The sequence below is a fragment of the Sphaeramia orbicularis genome, chromosome 15 (assembly GCF_902148855.1).
Source record: "Sphaeramia orbicularis chromosome 15, fSphaOr1.1, whole genome shotgun sequence".
NCBI classification, from domain to species: Eukaryota; Metazoa; Chordata; class Actinopteri; order Kurtiformes; family Apogonidae; genus Sphaeramia; species Sphaeramia orbicularis.
Window position 1 is genome coordinate 30,562,584 of NC_043971.1, and position 19,918 is coordinate 30,582,501.

The 19,918-nt window shown below is 38.0% G+C and overlaps 1 protein-coding gene across 4 annotated transcripts in view; it reads right to left on the minus strand.

The window, feature by feature from the left end:
• Positions 1–19,918, minus strand: part of ccser2a (coiled-coil serine-rich protein 2a) — a 54,721-nt gene that overhangs the window by 15,864 nt on the left and 18,939 nt on the right. For all 4 annotated transcript variants that reach the window (XM_030155517.1, XM_030155518.1, XM_030155520.1 and 1 more), the window contains exons 4-9: positions 9,205–9,298; positions 6,027–6,135; positions 5,735–5,915; positions 4,450–4,515; positions 4,201–4,323; positions 1,469–1,615 (exon numbers count right to left, since the gene is read on the minus strand). In XM_030155517.1, coding sequence (XP_030011377.1) covers positions 1,469–1,615; positions 4,201–4,323; positions 4,450–4,515; positions 5,735–5,915; positions 6,027–6,135; positions 9,205–9,298 — 720 coding nt within the window. The remainder of the gene's footprint in view (positions 1–1,468; positions 1,616–4,200; positions 4,324–4,449; positions 4,516–5,734; positions 5,916–6,026; positions 6,136–9,204; positions 9,299–19,918) is intronic.

The window sequence follows — 19,918 nt, forward strand, 5'->3', positions numbered from 1 at the left end:
ACAAAAACAAAAGTAAGGAGATGTATGAGGAACAGCCTGAACCCAAGTTTGCTGAAGGTGCTAAACCTGTCAGTGTGATACCAGACACTTTGATAAAGTCTCAAAGTAAGAAAGAAAAAAAAATCCTTTTCCCTATTTGCTTACTCCGTGCATGCTTCTTTTGTTACCTCATCTAAAAACAACAGTAAAAATGCTCTGAGCTAACCTTTTAGAGCGAGTGTGAGATGTGTGTTCCTCACAAATGCAGCCTCCACTGTGTTATCAGTGTAGTATAGATTAAAGTAAGAGAAAAGAGAAGAGGTAAGTAATCACATAAATATCCAGAGACAGGTTAGAGAATACGGATGGGGGAAAAAAAATCCCAGGATTCCATGTGTACTATGTTTTGATGTGTTATTATACATCAGGTACCACAGGTCACAAATAGATGTTTCCACCACAGAGATGATCCCCCATTGAATACAGCTAGCCCTGCTTTAATGGTTACCATAGCAACTGTTAAACCATATGCTATTGTGATGAGCAGGGACCACTATAGTTAAGTTACTGCGACTGCTTGCTTTGCCCTTTGTTTTATATCATTTGGGTGCATATTTGTACATATAATTGAATGTTATATTCAGCTGTGTTGCCTCATGTACTCATAACATCCACCTCAGATACGTCATTTTTAAAATCCTTTTTTCTTCACGTTCATCTCTGCTTCTGCTCATGTGTCTGATAGCATGAGTATGCCTGACAGCTGAAAGGTGGTCAATTGCGCGAGGGGTTACTAGGCACCCTGACTGTGGCACTTCTACTTCTGAATCAATACTGAACTGCCACACAGCATGGTATTGTTGCATGATGCTGAACATCTATCTATCTATCTATCTATCTATCTATCTATCTATCTATCTATCTATGCCTCCCTCTCACACTCAGTCAGTCTATCAGTCCATATTTGCCCTTAATCTCAACATCACACATCTCTTCTTTTTCTGGCAAAATTAGCATCTGCCTCACAACTCCCAGTTTGGTGTGAGATGTGGGTTTAATTGCAATAGTGTGAGACACAGTGACAAGACCACTGCCAACCTAATAAACTGTACTCCATAGAGGGGATAAAATGTAGTCATCAGACAATTCAGACATGGTTGGTCAGACAGCAGCAGTATATACTTCAAATGGGAGGCTTGCGAAGTAAAATTAAGCAGAGTGACTCAGCAACATCACGCCCAAATGCACTTGCTCATCATCTATTGAAAAGAAGCTCTGCTATGCTCTATATATACCATATAATGACATATATTACTTTCTTCATATATAATCATATAATTAACTAAATAAGAGCAAAACCTGTATTATAACTAACCTAGCCATACTGTGCCCATATGTGTTCAACTAATTTAGAAATGTGTAATGTTCATGCACAAACAAAAGGTTGACAGTGAGGCTGTGACAGTGGGAGGGTGCTGTTTATACTCACAGTATGACTGGGTGGTCTCCAGTATGTCTGGGTGGCCTTGTCATAGTGCTGCTGCATCCGTTTGTCCATCGGTCTGCCACTGTGTCGTAGTGAGGAGGGGGCCCTCTGGTGGTGGCACTGACACCTGTCCTGCCGTCCTTGAGTAGGCTGAGGTGGTATTAAAGAGGACAAAAGAAGGACAGGAAACCAGCTTATTAGAGACTGGCAAATTCTCATGATTAATGTCAGCCTAAAGCATATTTTCATACTTGATCACTTTTTTTTTAATCCCGTGATTTCTGAAAAAACTGAAAATATGCCACTTGAAATACCACAACACCCACAGTGTCATAAAACCTTCTCTTGCCAGCATTCAAACCACCTCTACACCAACTAAATCAAATAGGACACATTGCAGATGTTTGTTGAGTTTGATCACCATGTCACCCACGTCCATATGACCGATCCAAATATTTAAAATAAAAACAAGATTTTACAACGTTTTAATTACACAGTCATGTAGTACTTATTTATGCAGGCAAAAACAACTACTACTGAAATAATCTTCACATCTGTGGCTGGTTTTAAATTTTCATGTGAAAGTGAAGAAAAGAAAAATAATGAAGGTCTTGAAGCCGAGGAATAAAATATTCCATATTATTTTGAATCATATTACTGACTAAAAGATCAGAAGCAGCAGATTATTATGCAGGGTTTAAAAGGGTGGTATTGCCCTTTAAGTAATTAAATCCACTAGCTTCACATTTGCATTTCACTAAATGTTAATCCAATATTCCAATATTTTTCATCAGTCAAATCTCCACTACAAATGGCTTAAAGTGCCATCACAGTTAGCAATGGTACTGCAGACATAAAAACAATGATTCTGAACTCTTTAACCAAGAATTAAGTATTACATCTGTATTTGTGAATAAAATCCTTAAGCAACTTGTGCTTGACTGCAGAGACTATGACAGAACTCAAGACAAACTGTTGGTGAAAACTTCACTGCAGTTAAACGAGAGTGCATAAATATGAGCAATCTAGCACTTCAACAGAGAAAATGGCATCCACCACCACATCTTGTCACGTAGGCCTGAGAAATTAGTTTTCTATCTTTGATAGCGCCCCTTTTCTCTCTGCCATTATTATATTTTCTCTCCCTTTCTCTCCTCAGCCTGTAACAGTTACACTAAACACTGCAATAGACTTTCTCCCTGCCACACAGCCTCTCTATTGTTTTCTTATTACTCCATTATGTTCAATTCGGTCAACTGTTCCCTCCTTCTGTCTCAGCAGTCTCTCTAATATTTTGCCTCCTTCCATTTACTTGACTTTTTGCCAGCCGTTGACATAATACATTCACAAACTTTGAGTCAGGTTCATCTGGTAATTGCTTCCTTGTACAAAGGTACATTTTTGCAGATATTAAGGAACTCATCCCAGTTTTGGGTGTATGCTTTTTTGGCTTTGTATATTGTCCCAGTCCAGGTGGGACACCACAAAGCAAGGGAGGAACACTAGAAGGCCACATTCAGCAGATCTTCCTAATGCTGGGTGTCTGCCTACCACCTTAATAGACTCAGAAGACTGAATATGTGCACTTCCCTCTTTGTTTACGCACATATTTCACTGAAACGCCTTTAGCCTATACTGACAGTACGGTACGCGATCTTTCTGTTTGCTCCTTCTGCACATTGAGGGTGAAGGACTAACTCTATTGTATTGGACTCAAGAACCTGATGTGGATGAGTGCTTACTCTAATTGGATAGCATGTGATAGGGAAGTTTGTGGACAGGGCTTGCATTGACATTTTGGTATTTCTGGATGCAGCGAGGATTTGTATAATGTGAGCCAGGCATACAGCTGTTTGACTAACAAGGAAGTCTGGTCAAGACACTAATGAAACCTAGAGCGGAGATATAGGCAAACAGAAACAGAAAACAGAATAGGGCTTATTGGTTGGCACCGTAAGTGTTTGAGTGCATGAAGTCCAATAGCTGATCAGTCAGAAACTCAGCTTCCACTGATGATGAACGATGCAGCGTGTATTCACAGCCCATTACACAGCTTAGTGCAGGAATTGGACATGTATCAGCACCACATTTTTAATAATCTGTCCTCAATTTGCTACAGAGCACAAAATGTGGGTCTTTATTCACTCTATTCATACTTGGTCTTTGTGAGATATGATAATCCTGGAATAAATGTAAACAAAAGAAAAAAAAAGGTGAGCACAGGGCGTTTTTCTCAGACCTGTGAGAAGAATGGTGTCAAGGATGTGGTCTATGCGAACAAAAGCTTCATAATTACAATATAAGAGATCTAAATAGTGCTCGGCTTTGAAGCTCATATAGGCGTTTGTGTAAATGGCAATATCTGAAGAGTACTTAATTAGCATTTCTCTTTTTTTTTCACACTGTCATATATGTGAGCACCCTTTTTTGTGGGATCTCTGATTGTCTGCAGAAACATTTAGAGTAACCTCAATACTTTTATTTTTGAAACATAAGATTCAGTGTATAGACTAAAACAGGTTGTCAGTTTTCAATGTTCTTTGTTCCATAATGTGATCTAATGGTTGTCCGAGCCTTTACAAAGGAAAGAAACAGCTCCGTCTACAGTAATCATCAATGATCTAGTATAATTTCCTCGGACAGTATAGATACACTGTAAATGATGTTTCTAAGTCGACATCTAGTCTTCCTTCTCAGACTGTTCAATTGTAGCAGTCCTGTTCAGACCAACTCACCATTTGTTCCTGCTGATGTTGTTGTTGTAGCTGTTGACACTGCACTGTGAGTTGAGCAATAGTTTTGTCTCGATTCCTCAGCTCCTCCCGGAGCACTTGCACTTCCTTAATCAGCTCCTCCAGCTGAAAGAAAAAAACACACACACACACACAGTTGGAGCAGCACACTATCTGGGTTGGAAAGTATATAAAAGTCTATACATCATATCTAATCAATAATTGTTGTAAACCTAGGATAAGGGTTCTTGCCTGTAGTGCAGTGGTATTGTCTTCAGTCTCCTGAGCAACATCACCTTGAGAGCCTGCATCCTCGAACTACAAACAAATAGAAAAGGTGTGTATGTGCTACCACACTCATATATATCCACACAGAAAGTACAGTGGACCTGATCAATGACAATTGCCTTAGGCATGCCTCAAGAGCAATATTTCGGTATGGTGGAATAATTTTACTCTTTAGCACATGCACTCTGCTATCCCTGAACTGTCAGCCAACAGTGTTAGTTTCCTCAGGTGGAATTGCTGATTATTTTTTAACAGTCAAATCAAATTCTTCACCCCAAATAAGGAACACCCCACCTTTGTATGTTACAGTACAAAATGGTTATAAAACCCGGTTGCAACATTTTATTTCCTACAATTATTCTTATTTGTTTCTTTCATTACTGCAGATTTTATAATTACTAGGTTAATCAAATGAGAAGACTCATAATCACAGGTTTTCAGCGTGGTAAAGCGTGGCATTAAAATTGCACGTTATCTGATTAACAGTCAAAACAGACAAGTATTTGAAAAGCAGTGACAAGCATTCCATCTGTTTCAAAGTTGACTGTTGAAAAATTCTTACAAAGCAATTAGATGGCAAAGTTGTTGATTAATATTCCATCAGCTACCTAAGTGAAAAATTAATTTATCATTTGAACACACCCCTCTACCTGCTTTTCATGCAGGTCAAGTACAACCCAGTTTGAGCCGGCGTGTCTACACAGAACTGTACTGGATATCCGACTGTTAGCACAATAAAGCAAAGATCAATTAGGATTCGGCAAGGCTGCAGGCTCATTTTACAGTTGCTGCCTTGAGCTCAACCTCATAGTGGAAAGATCTCAGTTAATTAACAGTGTTACTAATGGGCCGATAGATATATTTTCCACCTTAAGGCTCTACAGTCAAAGTGGTTGAGTATTTTCAGGGAGCACAATTAACATGTCAAAAAGAGAGATTTGATTCAAATGCAAACAAAAATGTCCCTTATCATTCTGTAGTGTAAATTTCACACAGGCATTAATGATAATTTAGTTTTACAAAGTACAAGGCCTATAATGCTGGTCCTTCTGTGTATATCTTTACCTGCTTAGATCAGGATATGTGTTTCTTCTGTATTAAGTGCACATATCCTCTGACTGTTAACATCTTTTTTTCTTTCTCATGCCCTGTTATTATCTCATCTGCCCCCTGAATATATTTCTCACTCTGACAGCGATAAAGCTACTACATTAAAAGATTTCCATCTTTCTGCAAACGTATGACAAACCTGCAGCAAGGTTTTGAGCCTGAGCAGCTGATTCTTGAGAGAGCTGCAGTCCTGGGACATGTGTTCGAGGGTGAGTTCATCCAGCATCGCTATGTAGCCATGCTGCCTGCCTTCAGGGGCCATAGGTCTTGAGGAGATCCTGGGAGCCTTAAGGCCATCGTAGTGTTGGAAGCCGTGCATCCTGAGAAACAACCAGGTGAGGCAGTCGTATGAAAAAGTCTGTGATGGGACTGTAACATTAGCAACAGATTTATACAGACAGAAACTGTGTTATCTTTGAAGGATATCTGACCTGCTATTATTGTGGAAGTTGTCTGGTGCACTCCAGCGGTGCTGTTTACGCCGCTGCCCCTGGCGACCAGACCTGTCTGAGCGTTCCACATGAGACATCCTGTCAGTGTCTGAAAAGGAGACGTTTCCAGGCACAGAAAACATCCCAGCACATGTTAGAAACAAAATACATATTGTGAGTGAGTATCAACACTGAGCTATCTGTCATATTGAGACACACTGAGAATAAAACTATTTCTTTCTCTGCATAAGTTTGGTGAAGTACAACAAGTGGTTTATGATTACATTTGTGCATTATCACGCTGCAAAGGTTGTGACTTAGGTAAAAAGAAAAATGCACATATTACTCACCATTTCCAGTGTGTATATTTATAATTAGTTTCATTTTGCATTCTTTTATACCTTGCACTTCTCTGCTACTGTGTCAGTGAATCCAAAATATCATCATATGCACACCATACCTTTAAATTACAACCTTTACTGATGATATAATTTCACAGGGTGACATTATAATTGCAACAGTGATTGTGACTCAATTAATTGTGAAGCTCTAATTACTATGCAACGGTTTCCATTTATATTTATCTTGATGTTTTCTCACCTTTGTCTCTCATTTTGTACCTTTCTACTGCACATATACAGGAAATGCACCGCTAAGACTCAATTTTTCATGCCATGTGGTAATGAATAATACTGTGTGTATTTCAAGCCGTCTATTCTAGAATACATACATATAAATCATGATCTGATCCATCTCAGTCTCTATTTCTTTTACCGACAAATGCAAACAGACACTCACTCACACACACGCACACTCACAGGCCATTTCATTTTCAAGGAGGTAAAAGGACACAGTATTTGGCAACACTCAATAGCATATAGCTGTGAAATGAACCATGACCGCAACAAAATTGACAACTAACAGAGCGCGACCCCCAGGAAATCAAAAGGACCCTTGACTTTCTACTGTATATGCCAGATAGTCTTTGAGCTGAGGGAAAGAGAGAAAATAAATAGATAAAGAAATGCTGTAAGATTAAAAGACCAAATCCAAGGAATTTAGCTGTGGCGGTTGAAATACTTTACCCTGAGTGTCAATACATAGCACAGGAGCAACAGCCTAGTCCAAAGTGAACTTTTACATTCCAAGGAATCTATTCCGAGAACACATTTTCAGTTTAAAACAAAAAGTCCTCCGAAGAGTAATATGCTGGGAATATATTCCATCTGGAAAACAGAAATCCAGCCATGCAGAGAAACTCAGACGAAAAAGTGGAGTGAAATCACTTCTTGTCCAGTCAGCTGGTGAGCAGTTAAAGGGCCAGAGACACCAAGTCAACCCAGCTCCCACCCTGCCTGGCCCTGTCTTTGTTGACAAGCTTGTTTTTCTGGGAACTCCCTAGGAACTGGAGCTGGGGAGAGAGGACTGTGTTTGTGGTGAGAAAGCAGCTGAGTTTTGACTGGTTTGGGGCCAAGCAAGGAAGTCACCAGCTGAGGGTTGGAAGAGAAAAAAACTAGGGTCTCTCCCTTCAGTCACGAGACCCAACAGCTGTAAGATGTGCTACATAAACCCCCTGTGTTTGTCCTCTATTTTACTTCTCAATTCCCCTTGCCCTCTTCCTGGTTTTTGACAGAGTTAAGGTGTCTCCATCAGGAAAAGAAGGGAATGACAGTAAGAAAAGAATAAGAAGTCAAAACACCCTTCCCTACAACCACGTCTGAGGACCTGCCCTGTGGGCTGGGTCTAACTCCACTGTCTCAGTTTCACGCTTCCTCCCATGTCCATGTCTCTCCCTGTTTAGTGTTACCCATGACATAGACAGCTATAAATACGGTCACTTCCCAGTATGGAGTAGGCTGGGACGCCACTTCAATCCTCATTCCTGAGGAGTGAACATTCCTGTCTCTCCCTCATTTAAAAACAAGAACACCAGTGTTTCCACACATATAGCCAAAACAAAAACTGATCCCAGCCTGTGGAGCTACTGCAACAATGTGTTTATGAGTTTGTGTGCTTGAGCCAATTCTGTGAATGAACACAAAGAAGTTGTGTTGTGCTGTTGTATATTGCATTTTTTCAGGTGGTTAGGAAGCCTGTTTGTCAAGACCCAGTCTGTTCACATTACAGACATTCCACATTAAAACAGTGAATTAAACACATTAGGCGTAAATGGTTCTTTAATAGACCAGGATTGAGGACTGGCCCAAGACAAATCCACTTATCAAAATCCATTACAATTCATGACAGGTGAGGTTAGTATTCCTCGACCCTTCTTTTCCTTCTGTTTCACAGATGTGACACGTACTATCTGATGAATCTATAATGATGCTGTCAACACTATTCATAGGGTGTAATGTGAAAATAATGTGATCTCTGCTTTTACCCCAGTTTAATGAGACTAGATCTTGATTATATTTACAAAACTGGGTAATAAAGAAGTAAAAGGGCGGAGACTTCAACTGGTATGATGTTCAAAGTGGGAGGGAATGATGCAGTCTTGAACTGTTAGCTGTTATGATTAAGCTGATACACTAGAGATGCTGTGAGGAAGCAAATAGAAACTTTACTCCTACTGAGAATATATATATATATATATATATATATATATATATATATATATATATGCTATGGCTGTGTTTATAGGAACAGATGCATGAGGTGGTGTGTGCATCTGTTCCAGTAAACACAGCTACAAAACTGACTATAAGCCTCTTAAAAATCAGCTGCCTAGCTGTCATTCAAAGGCGGTTGTGTGGTAGCAGGGGAGTTGTAATTTAATAACTCTTCAACACCCAAATATTAAAAAAGTAAGAGCACATAATAGACAACAAGGTGTCCATTAAAGAGATTTTAATGGATGTTGCAGAAGCGAATCTTCACCCAAGGCAAGGCAGGATTCAATTTATTCAAACCATTATAGGCTATAGAGAAATACTGCTGGAAATAGAATGATCAGACTTTCAATGCTAATGCATTAATTTACAATTATGATCAGAACAGTTTTGCTGGAGGTGTCCGATTATACAAAAATAATGGACAACCTCCAGCCAATGAGACTAACGTATTTGTCATGGCCAAAGAATAACCTTGCAAATTTAAATTCTGTATGAAATAACTTCATTTGCATAAAATGTTTGTGTGTTATATCTACTGTATATGTGTAAATGTAAGTGCTGACCATGCAAGCCATCCTCTGGCAGGTCCACGTCCAGCATGAGGTCATCTTCATCCAGATCTCCGGTTCCCAGAGGGTCCAAGTTGTTCAGGATATCCTGAAAAACACAAAAATCACATACAACACACATCATTGTAAGGCATAAGAGGGCATCACAGGCACATTATACGCACATTATCAGTGCATTACAGTTATTATATCATTTTACTTCTGGACAAAAGGTTTTTTTTTCTACAATGTTTCTCTCTCACTGCTAGAAAAGAAAGAGATTCAGGGCAGATACAGGGAAGTGTGTGTAGATTCTAGTCTAAAACTCAACATATGCACAGGAAAAACAAGAAAAGGCACAGCTAATTATTCGCACATCCAGTAAGCATTTCTCTTTGTGTTACACTGAATCATTATGATTTTGTGCATATGTGCACAGGCCTTATTCCCACCCCCACAATTAGCCAGAAAAGGATGCTAGTGTACCCTTGTGATATCTTGTTTTGACACACTAGGATCATTCTGTGCTTAGTTTGGCACAACCAACACCCTCCAATAGTGCCAGAAAAGCTTTTCAGTGCTGTGATTCAGAGTGCAGTCTTATTTTCTTGTAACTGTGCAATTTCAGTGACTATGAAAAGGTACAGCAACATAAAGGACAACTGGCAAACTGTGACAACAGTGAAATGCAATCCACCCCTGTCATATGTTCCATACTATCATCACATTGCAGTTATAAAGGATTAACAAGTGCAAGTTAAAGATATTATTTCATACAGTCCTATTACACAACAGGAGAGAAATGGTCATATTTCATACATACACAGATAATAAAACACGTTTGCAGAAACTGGAAATACGCCACTCTGTTTGAATGATAATTCCGAATACTTTGAAAATGCAACAAAAACATCTTGTAACTGCCTCAAAATATGCAGTCAGTCTGACTGCTAGTGCTGCCTTGCGAATAATTCAAAGCATACCCCAAAAGCAAAAGAATGAATCAATAGTTCAAAGCTTTATTTTTCAAGGCAATTTTGTGCTTCACAAAACTAAATTGACAGCGCTTTGACTAGAAGACACAAGCATAAAATTACCTATTATTGAAAATCTCATGTGCTGCATGATAACTGAAAAGTACTTTGTGTTTCACTCAATAAAGACAAAATAATAAAGGAAATAGAATAGACTATACCTACTTCCGCTGTTCTCTATACTCCCAACCAAAATGTAGGTTGGATCTTTGTTGTTCAAAGCATTTATGTTCAGTCATCTGTCTTTCAATATCTCTCACCTTCTTTTTCGTCTCTTATACTAAAACCTCTTCCTCTTTTCTCTAATCATCCATCTAACTAAACTTCGGCTACTTGAATAACAAGATTATATTAAAAACATGGGACAAAAATCGGGTAAGATGCCCGATAAATTATGCTAAGAGTTATATTTGATTAGATTAGATGAGGCAAAATACAGTGAATCTGTATTCTTTCTTCTTAATTCAATAGTAGGTTCACTGAGGGCAATATTCTCTTACTCAGAATCGCCCTGCTCTACATGATTCATGCATTATGATTTTTCATATTACCCTGTCTTCACAAGTGTAAGACTGTGACATAGCACTGACTTATGAGGAAAAGCTTCCCTGTGACAGACATTTTAACTCTAAAACAGTTTTGCGGGCTGGCAGTTGGGCTGTGTGTTAAAAGGACTTGCACCTTGTATACACCAGTTACATAATAAAAGTACTGTGTCAGCGGTGTCTCTCTCCACTCACAGCAGTACTGTGAGACACTAATATGAGAAAGAAAGGAAAAGAAACTCAATCTTCAAGATCCAGGTACGCTCGTTGAACAGCCCACTGCAGACAATTGCAGAGGCGGAGAGGAAAAACATCTGTTTTGTCAGATGGACGGCTAAAAATCACTGTTGTTACACTTGAGGCACAGTGGTGCTTGAAAGTTTGTGAAACTTTTTAGAATGTTTTCTTTTTCAGCTTAAATATGACAAGTTCTCTCAAGCTACCACAATTAAATGAGACCAAAACATCACAAGTTCAATAGAAAACTCATTAATAAAAACTATTTATGTGCGTTGCGCCATGCTTTCAATAACTGGTTTGACCTTCTTTGTCAATAACTTAACAAACACTTAAATTAACTGTTTATCATGATGTGCTTTGCCTTGGAGTCATTTCAACCCAATCATCCTGACAGAACAGCTTTAACTCAGAGATGTTGGTTAGTTTCTTGCAAAGCCTCTTGCTTGAGGTCTTTATACAGTATTTCTACAAGATTAAGGTCCTGACTTTGACTCAGCTGTTGCAAAATATTACTGTCTGCTTTGACCAGTCATTGGTAGAATAACTTGTGTGTGTATATAGGGTTGTTGTCCTGCTGCATGTGATACACTTGACCTGCTCATCCTATTGACTGAAAGGTCCAACTCTTGAAATCCCCTTAAAATGAAATGATAATCCTATACATTTGCATCCTTTAGCCCCCATAATACATTTAACAATGTTTTTTCTTGTTTGCTTAATTAAGTTCTTTTTTCTCTGATAATGTGTTGGAGCATTTATACTGAAAAAGAGAAAACTGTAAAGGATTTAGTCTTTCATAAACCACTGTTTAGATAATCTCTGCAGTACTATCCACTTTGTTGTAAAACCTTTCATCTCTGTGTAAAACAATTACTTGTAAATGAATTAAAAATGTTATATTGAGATGAATTTCTTTTGTAAGAACTGCTGCTGTTTGCTATATTACCACTGTGTGAAATGGAAATATTGTTGCTTTGTCTCCTATATATATTGCTTGTTCTGAGTTAAAAAAGGAGCTCTGTGCTCTGTGGGAATATTTCAGAAATCTAGTTTCATCAGTGATAGATGAAAAAGTGCCATAATGTGTTTCCTCTTCTTTTCCTCTCTTTAAAGAGTGCAATGTTTCATTTTCATTTGAATGTGTTCACCTTATATAATTAGTACTGAACACCTCTGTAATTGATGTGCCTCTCTGACTTCTTTATTTTCCTTAACATTGACAACTTACTGTCTCTGTCCTTCTCTTTTAGCTTTTGTTGCACTGTGTAGCTCCATGGGAAATTATATTTCACACTGACAGGAGAAAAATAAAAAGATAGAGAAAAACTCTCAGGAGAAATAAGTGTGTATGTGTGTGTATGTTTGTGTGCTTGTTAATATTGTGCAGGCTATGTGGGCTACTGTCCACATTTCGTCACACATATAGAAAGTCACTCTCCCAAGAGGTCATTTATCAGAGCAAACTAGACTTAAGAAACGTTGAGTTAGCTGAGGTAAGCCAGTCAGTCTGTGCTTAATAGGAATATATGTCTTATGCATTACCTGTTTTCTTCTGATTGTGTCCCTTGAGTAATATTGTGATTCTCTCGTTGGCTTCAAGGGTGTGTTTTCTCGCTGACCTTGCACTCTTAGCACTACCACTGACGAGAAACCACACAACTTGCAAGTCATGTAACTATTGATTATTACACAGTTGAACAGAAATGTTAGAATTCCATTTCAGGAGGTTTTGAAAACAGATTTAGGTCCTAAAATTTTCTGACCTTTCATTAAAATGCACCTTGAGCCAATTAAATACAAGTTGCTGTACTTTCCTATTTTGGAAATAATGATCTGACTTTTAGCAGTGGGTGATTTTGACACATGGCATGCATACTTTAAATAGATCTTAAAAACCCTGAGGTGCTCTATTAATCCAAACCTTGGAGCATGATCAGCATTCAGAATTGTAACAGCCGAGGGGAGGTTTTCCAGCATTTCATGGCAGACTCTCCCATTAAAACATCTGCCAAGTCTTCAAACACGGCTGGATCAAACATTGATTAAAACCTCTGAAATCACAGGGAAAGTTGTAGTCGGTACTTTTTGATACAGTTTGATAATTTACACTCACGTAGCCCGTGTGTCAGCATGACAAACTTGAACAGCGGAATAAAGTTCGTTACAGAAACCTTAATTCCGTCCGTGGCTTTCTTTGAGTGTATCTTGCTGGGATCTCCAGTAGACATCAGGTTTTCCTGCACTGAATATAAATGAGTCTCATGGCATAAAATCAGGCAAAAGGCAAAGTAGGCAGCTCATTTTCAGCTTGATCAAGAAACTTCAGGAAAACACAAACTTTGGCGGTAGATCCGACTGTAAAACCAATAGATATCAGGGAGAAGTTTTTGGAGACTGACTGTACTGTTCTTCTCTAACATTGCTATCTTTCTTCTCTCATTGGAATAGAGGTCATTCTTTTAAACCCTGTACCTTTCTATTAAGTCTCAAATTAAATTTGACTTAAAGCTATCAAAGAATATGACTCTGGAGCATCATATGTTCAAGCCCTCAATTTTTCAATGTCAAATTCAAATCATGTACAAACTAACATCCTAAAGCTAATGCAGCTCTTTAAAATGAATTGCTTTTTTGGTAGATATTTAAAGCTGTATTACATTAACAACCCTTTGTAACAAACATCTTTATATTGTATATCTTGGCATTTACAGGATGTGTTGTGTCTTTTCTACTTTTAATTGTTATTCATTTGCTTGACTTATTTTGAGCTCTTTAACTAATCACATTAAAAACTCAATCTTCAGTATCTGTCATATTGAGTAGAACTTCAGTGAGAGGGCGGCACAGTGGTGTAGTGGTTTGCATGTTCTATCCATGTAGCTTCTCTCCTGGTACTCCGGCTGCCTCCCTCCATCCAAAGACAAGCACCTTACCAAGTTAACTGCTTAATCTAAATCACCCGTAGGAGTGAAAGGTTCTTCGTCTGTGTATGTCAGCCCTGGAATGACTTGGTAACACATCCAGGATGTACCCCGCCTTCACCCGTCAGCAGCTGATATAGACTGACACCCCCGTGACCCTCTGGAGAACTAAAGCCTGCTACATTCCCTGCAAGAACGAAGAAATTTCTTCTTGCTCCCCGGTTTGGGAGTTCTTGACACACCATCCGTGCAGAACTTTTTTCTCGTGCCATGTCCGAGAACTATTGCGTGATTGGTCAGAAATTTGAAGTGAGTGTGGTTAATGCAAAAAAACAGATCACTTTCCAGGAGTTCAGCACTTCGAGTTTCTTGTGGAGTATGAAATGTCCTGGCCAGAATGAACTTTGTCTCAAGAAACAAATTTCTCTCTTCTGTGGAGTACAGCAGGGTTAAATAGTTCAAAAATAAATAAATTCAGTTCTGTAAAAAGCACAAAACAGATTAATCTTAGAGTGCTTGAAAGTTTGAATGAACGTTCATGTTTTTGTTGTGTTAACATTCCGTCCAGTTAATTTTATTTCACCCAGCAATTTTGTGAACTGATATATCCGTCATCATTGTGTGTGCTGCATTTCCTTTTATAGATAGCTATGCATCTGATTTTTACCATCTTCCATTTATTTTTTTGTTTTTTTTCTCGTTTTGTTTTGTTTTTCACAGTAATAGCCTTGTGTGACCTCCTGCAATCGGTCCACAAATGAAATCTATTAAAAAGATCACACTGCAAATAAACTGAACCACAGTTACATATGATCCAGACCAAGTTCAGCTCCTTTTGTCCAGCCACAGACTGGTTGTTTGGTCTTTATTGTGGTCTGGAACAACTGGGTTGAACTCCAAACTAGAAACTCAAACTGGAAAGTCAAGATCGAACAACATAGGTGTGAAAGCCCTCTTAACCTGAGAAGACAGCACGAGCCTTGCTGGGTTTCATTGGGATAATTAGCTGTCCACTGTAAGCGGCCAAATATATGAGTGGTAATTGTTAAAACCCAAAGAAATATACAATTTATCTGTCCATGGTAGAAATAACAATGTTCATGTTGTTATAATCCCACAGGCATGTATATTTTCAAAATATTAATGGATGATTATCACATATTTTGTATAAAACATGGCATATACAGGAATAATGATCTTCTCAGTATCCTGGTAGCATCTGTTGTTGATAATAAATTATCTTAATGACATGTTTTCCTATAACATCTAATCATTACAACAAATAATAGGTGCTACAAGGATATGTCCATTCGTTAAACAGTTTATGTTGGCTCATGCTATATATAGGAACAGCATTATGTAGAAAGAAAAAGCAACATAGAGGTGGTGGGCTGAATGAAACTGTATGGTGAGTAGTGGCAGATGTATAAAAGAGCAAAGTCAAGTTACAGAACCATCATCAAAAAAAATGGCATGTAGTTTTCTTAGTTTCTTTTTCCACACTTTACATCTTGCTCAAAATGCATCTGATAGTACAGCATATAAAACCTCACACACACTGACCTTAGTGATGAAATCAGAACTACACTGAGAGTCCTTGTTCTCATTGTCAGATAAGCAGCAGTTCAAGACTATTCGCAGATTTAAAGGAGTTTTGTTTCTTTTCTTCCAAGCATTTTTATTCCATCTATATTTATTTGTTGTTCTCACCTGAGGCTGCAGAATGGAGAGGGAAAAAAGACAAGCCATGAAAGGCACAATACATAATTGCGTCAGAAATTTTTCGAAATATCATAAGGAGCATGAAAAATAAATGAGAATACTGCAAGTTGAATTGAACATCAAGGAGAGAGAGCCTCAACAAATACTTGAAATGTCAGCATTGGTTAGGGTGAGGAATACATCCATCTGTTGTATAAAATATTGTGTTTTGGCCAAAATCTAGGCTAGAAATACAGCCTGAAAATATTTGGATAGTGGCGTGTGCTATGTTGGCTGTGCACTGCAGTAAATTGGATCTGAAATGAAACAATGATCATGAGTTAGGTGTATAACACATGTATTATGCATTAGAAAACTACCTTGGAAATGCGCATAATCAAAATGTGTTACCATATTCAGTCATTTCTGTTTTGGCTGGTGGTGCTCATAAGACTTCACTGACATAGTCGTCATCAAAGTAAATGGTAAGTAAGTTAGACAGGTGCTCAGATATTAGGTTAAGTTATATATTATATAGTAATGTACTATATATATGTTATATTACATTAATATTAACCCATAAAGACCCAAACGTCCACCATCAACCAAAAGCATCTACTGATATAAACGGTTTAATACCTGTTCTATTAAACCTATCAATACATGTAAATAATTGGTGTAAAATGCAGTTTGTCAAGCTCCGTAGTTACCATGGAAGCATCGTTATCTTCTACAACATTGATTCACCAGTAAATCCCATGTAGTTTGATCAATGACAGTGGATGGAGACACTTGGTTTATGTTCAGTTAATGATATATTTTACAGAAAAAGTCACATTTTCTTTGTTTTTCTGTGTTTCTGATATAATATCCCTCGACTTTAATTTGAGCTTCAAAGAACATCTACATGATCAGTAAATTACATACAGGACAATACCTGATTTTCACTTAAAAATGCTAAACATAGAGCATAATATTAGAGTAAATGATGATAAATCACTTAAGAAAAGTTAATTATAGAGAAAAAAAAAACTATTTTGGAATTGCCACAAAAGTAGGACTGGGTCTTTATGGGTTACAGTGTGTATGGAAAGTATTCAGACCCCCTTGTCATATTGCAGCCATTTGCTAATATCATTTAAGTTCATTTTTTCCCTCATTAATGTACGCACAGCACCAAATTTTGACAGAAAAAAAACTGAATTGTCGACATTTTTGCAGATTTCTTAAAACTGAAATATCACATGGTCACAAATTTTCAGACCCTTAGCTCAGTATTGAGTAGAAACACCCTTTTGAGCTAATACAGCCATGAGTGTTCTTGGGAATGATGCAACAAGTTTTTCACAACTGGATTTGGGGATCCTCTGCCATTCCTCCTTGCAGATCCTCTCCAGTTCTGTCAGGTTAGATGGTGAACATTGGTGGACAGCCATTTTCAGGTCTGGCAAGAGATGCTCAATTAGGTTTAAGTCTGGGCTCTGGCCGGGCCATTCCAGAACAGTGTCAGAGTTGTTCCGAAGCCACTCCTTGGTTATTTTAGCTGTGTGCTTAGGGCCATTGTCTTGTTGGAAGGTGAACCATAGGCTCAGTTTGAGGTCCAGAGCACTCTGGAAAAGGTTTTCGTCTAGGTTTATTTCAGTTTTTCTTTTTTAATAAATCTGCAAAAATGTCTACAATTCTGTTTTTTTCTGTCAAAATGGGATGCTGTGTACATTAATTAGGAAAAAAATGAACTTAAATGATTTTAGCAAATGGCTGCAACATAACAGAGTGAAACATTTTAGGGGGTCTGAATACTTTCCGTACCCACTGTAAGTTAATAATGGCAGAGTTTGCTGATAATCATGCTTGACATTGTTTTAACATGACTGAGTTAGAGCAAGTCATGGTAAGGTAATTGCCTCTGCTCAAGTATTTATGGAAAGCTGTGTTTTAGAACGTAACAACCTATAGTAAAATAATAGGTCACAGTAATAAAAGTGGTTGGAAACCAGAACTCGCCAGGACTACTAATGGTGGAAGCACAACCTATAATTTTGAGAGTGACTCAGAGTCACATCATCATAACCCCTTACTTAGCAGAGTTTAGATGTCGGTTAACAAAAGCACAAAAAGCACCATGAAAACTGCTGTTTACCTTAAAGGCCCGATGCTGTCGATTTAAAACCAAGACAAACAAAAGTGTGCAAGCCTCATTAATTCAGCAGCATAACCAATTCACTGGCAGCATGTTCCATAAATGGCTGAGCACCCCACAGACAAAAGGTTTAAGCACCTCACTCATTTAGACACTATTGAATTGACCTGTCTCAACCTGGTTCCACAAAAGCCTAAAAGTAGATGCAAAATAAATAAAACCAGGGATAAAAGGCAGCAGAAACTCAGCCACCATGAGGTAGCAAAAGGGAAAAACGGATTACAGAACCGGAGGATTGGCTTAAAAATCAGCACATAACAGAGTAGAAAACAAGATGAAAAAAAAAAAGTGTGCAAGAGACAGGAAATAGGAAAAGAGCAAAATTCAAAGAACAGAAAATATATGAGACAAAAAAGTGGGGAAAAAATTAACATGCTGTAATATACTTTTCATTCAAGATTTCATGATCTGAGGTTAAAGTCATGCTGTTATTTGAAGGAAATTATATTTCTCCTAATGAGGCAAACTCCACAGCAACTCCAAGCATAATCTTTAGATCTTAAATGAAAAACCTCTAGTCCAAAATGTGCCATTATGTGCATTTGACTGAGCTAATTCTCAAAATTACTTGTACATTTAATGTGACCAGGTGACCATTCTAGTTCACATTAAGATAAAACATTGCAGATGAAGGTGGGAGATGCAATTTGTGATAATGATAATGCCTTTCAGTACAGTACTCATTTATGTTTCATCTGAGAAGGTTAATGTGTTATTAATGAGCTGCAGAAAAATGGGCAGCTAAGGTTCTGATTCTTTGCTATAGTTAGTTTTTGTGTTGTGCTTGTTTTCTATCTTTTATTATGTATGAGATTCTATTAAAGTCTTATATTCCAGAGGTAAATACAGCAAAATATAGTATAACCTATAACCAAATTTTGAACTGAACACTTTTCAAATGCCATTTTGGCAAAAATAGAATCAGACTGCCTTCACAGAGGTAACATTGCAGGAGTGTGCACTGGGCTACAATATATAGCACAGATGTTATTTTTATTCTGTCTATCTTAATGTTCATGGTACTACATATCTATCACTGCCTAAACCCTTTCCATCTCAGTTTTAGCTCTTCCTGTCACGTTGTGCATTTATGTTGTTTTTTTTTTTGTACCTGGCAAACTAAAATACACAATCTCAATTATTTCAAAATAGTTAACCCATTTAAAAATAAATTGTGCTCAGCCCCTTTTACGTTGGTGCAGGTGTGTGATAAATCATGCAGAGGCCAAGACAACATTACAGTCACTATGAACAGTGGCCCTCCATTTCACAATGCCAATTTTGAGAAGCTGGTAGTGTAGTGAGCTGCATGGTGCATCATGGGAATGTTATTATGAGCTCAGGTAGCCCACTCCTTGATTTTGCACAGAGGCATATGAATGCAGATAGAGCCATATATAGCCAGAAAAATACTGACACACACAAGGCGCAAACCCTTGCAGGCACACACATGGCGTTGTCTTAAAGATGCACAGTGCCTCCAAGTGGACTGAGCCCAACACTGCAATAGGATGAAGGAAACCTAAATGATCTGTTTTTTTCCCCATTGGGTTCAACCAACATTGAACACCCTGTCTTTTAATTTTAATAGAACTAGGTCCAATTACACTGAATTTCATTTCCCTGTTATAATTTTGTAGGAGCAAAAGTCTTGTGCAAACATTGTACTGTTAGATACAGATAGAAAAAAGGGCCTTTTAAATGGCACATTATTAAACAATATGCTGAACAAATTGTAGACCAAATAAGTTGTACTGCATATTCTACCGATGATTGTTATTTATGGGCATAGACACTTTTTGTCAAAGAAAAATTGTTCTTCTGTTCATTAAGTGAAACTGTTTATCCACAAACATGATGGAAATTAGACAGACTAACAGATGGAAAGGGAACAGTAGAAGAAGGGTGGAGAGAGACAGCACTGCATCCAATTACAGTAAGTGGGCTCATTTCCTCTAATCAAATAGCTCAGTTAAACATCTCAAAGGCAGATTCCCCATAGAGCTGATATTCACACATCAGCAATCATTCATTAAGCAGTTTTGCTCTTTTTCCTCTGCTCGTAGCCATTTCCGTTTTCCTCCATTT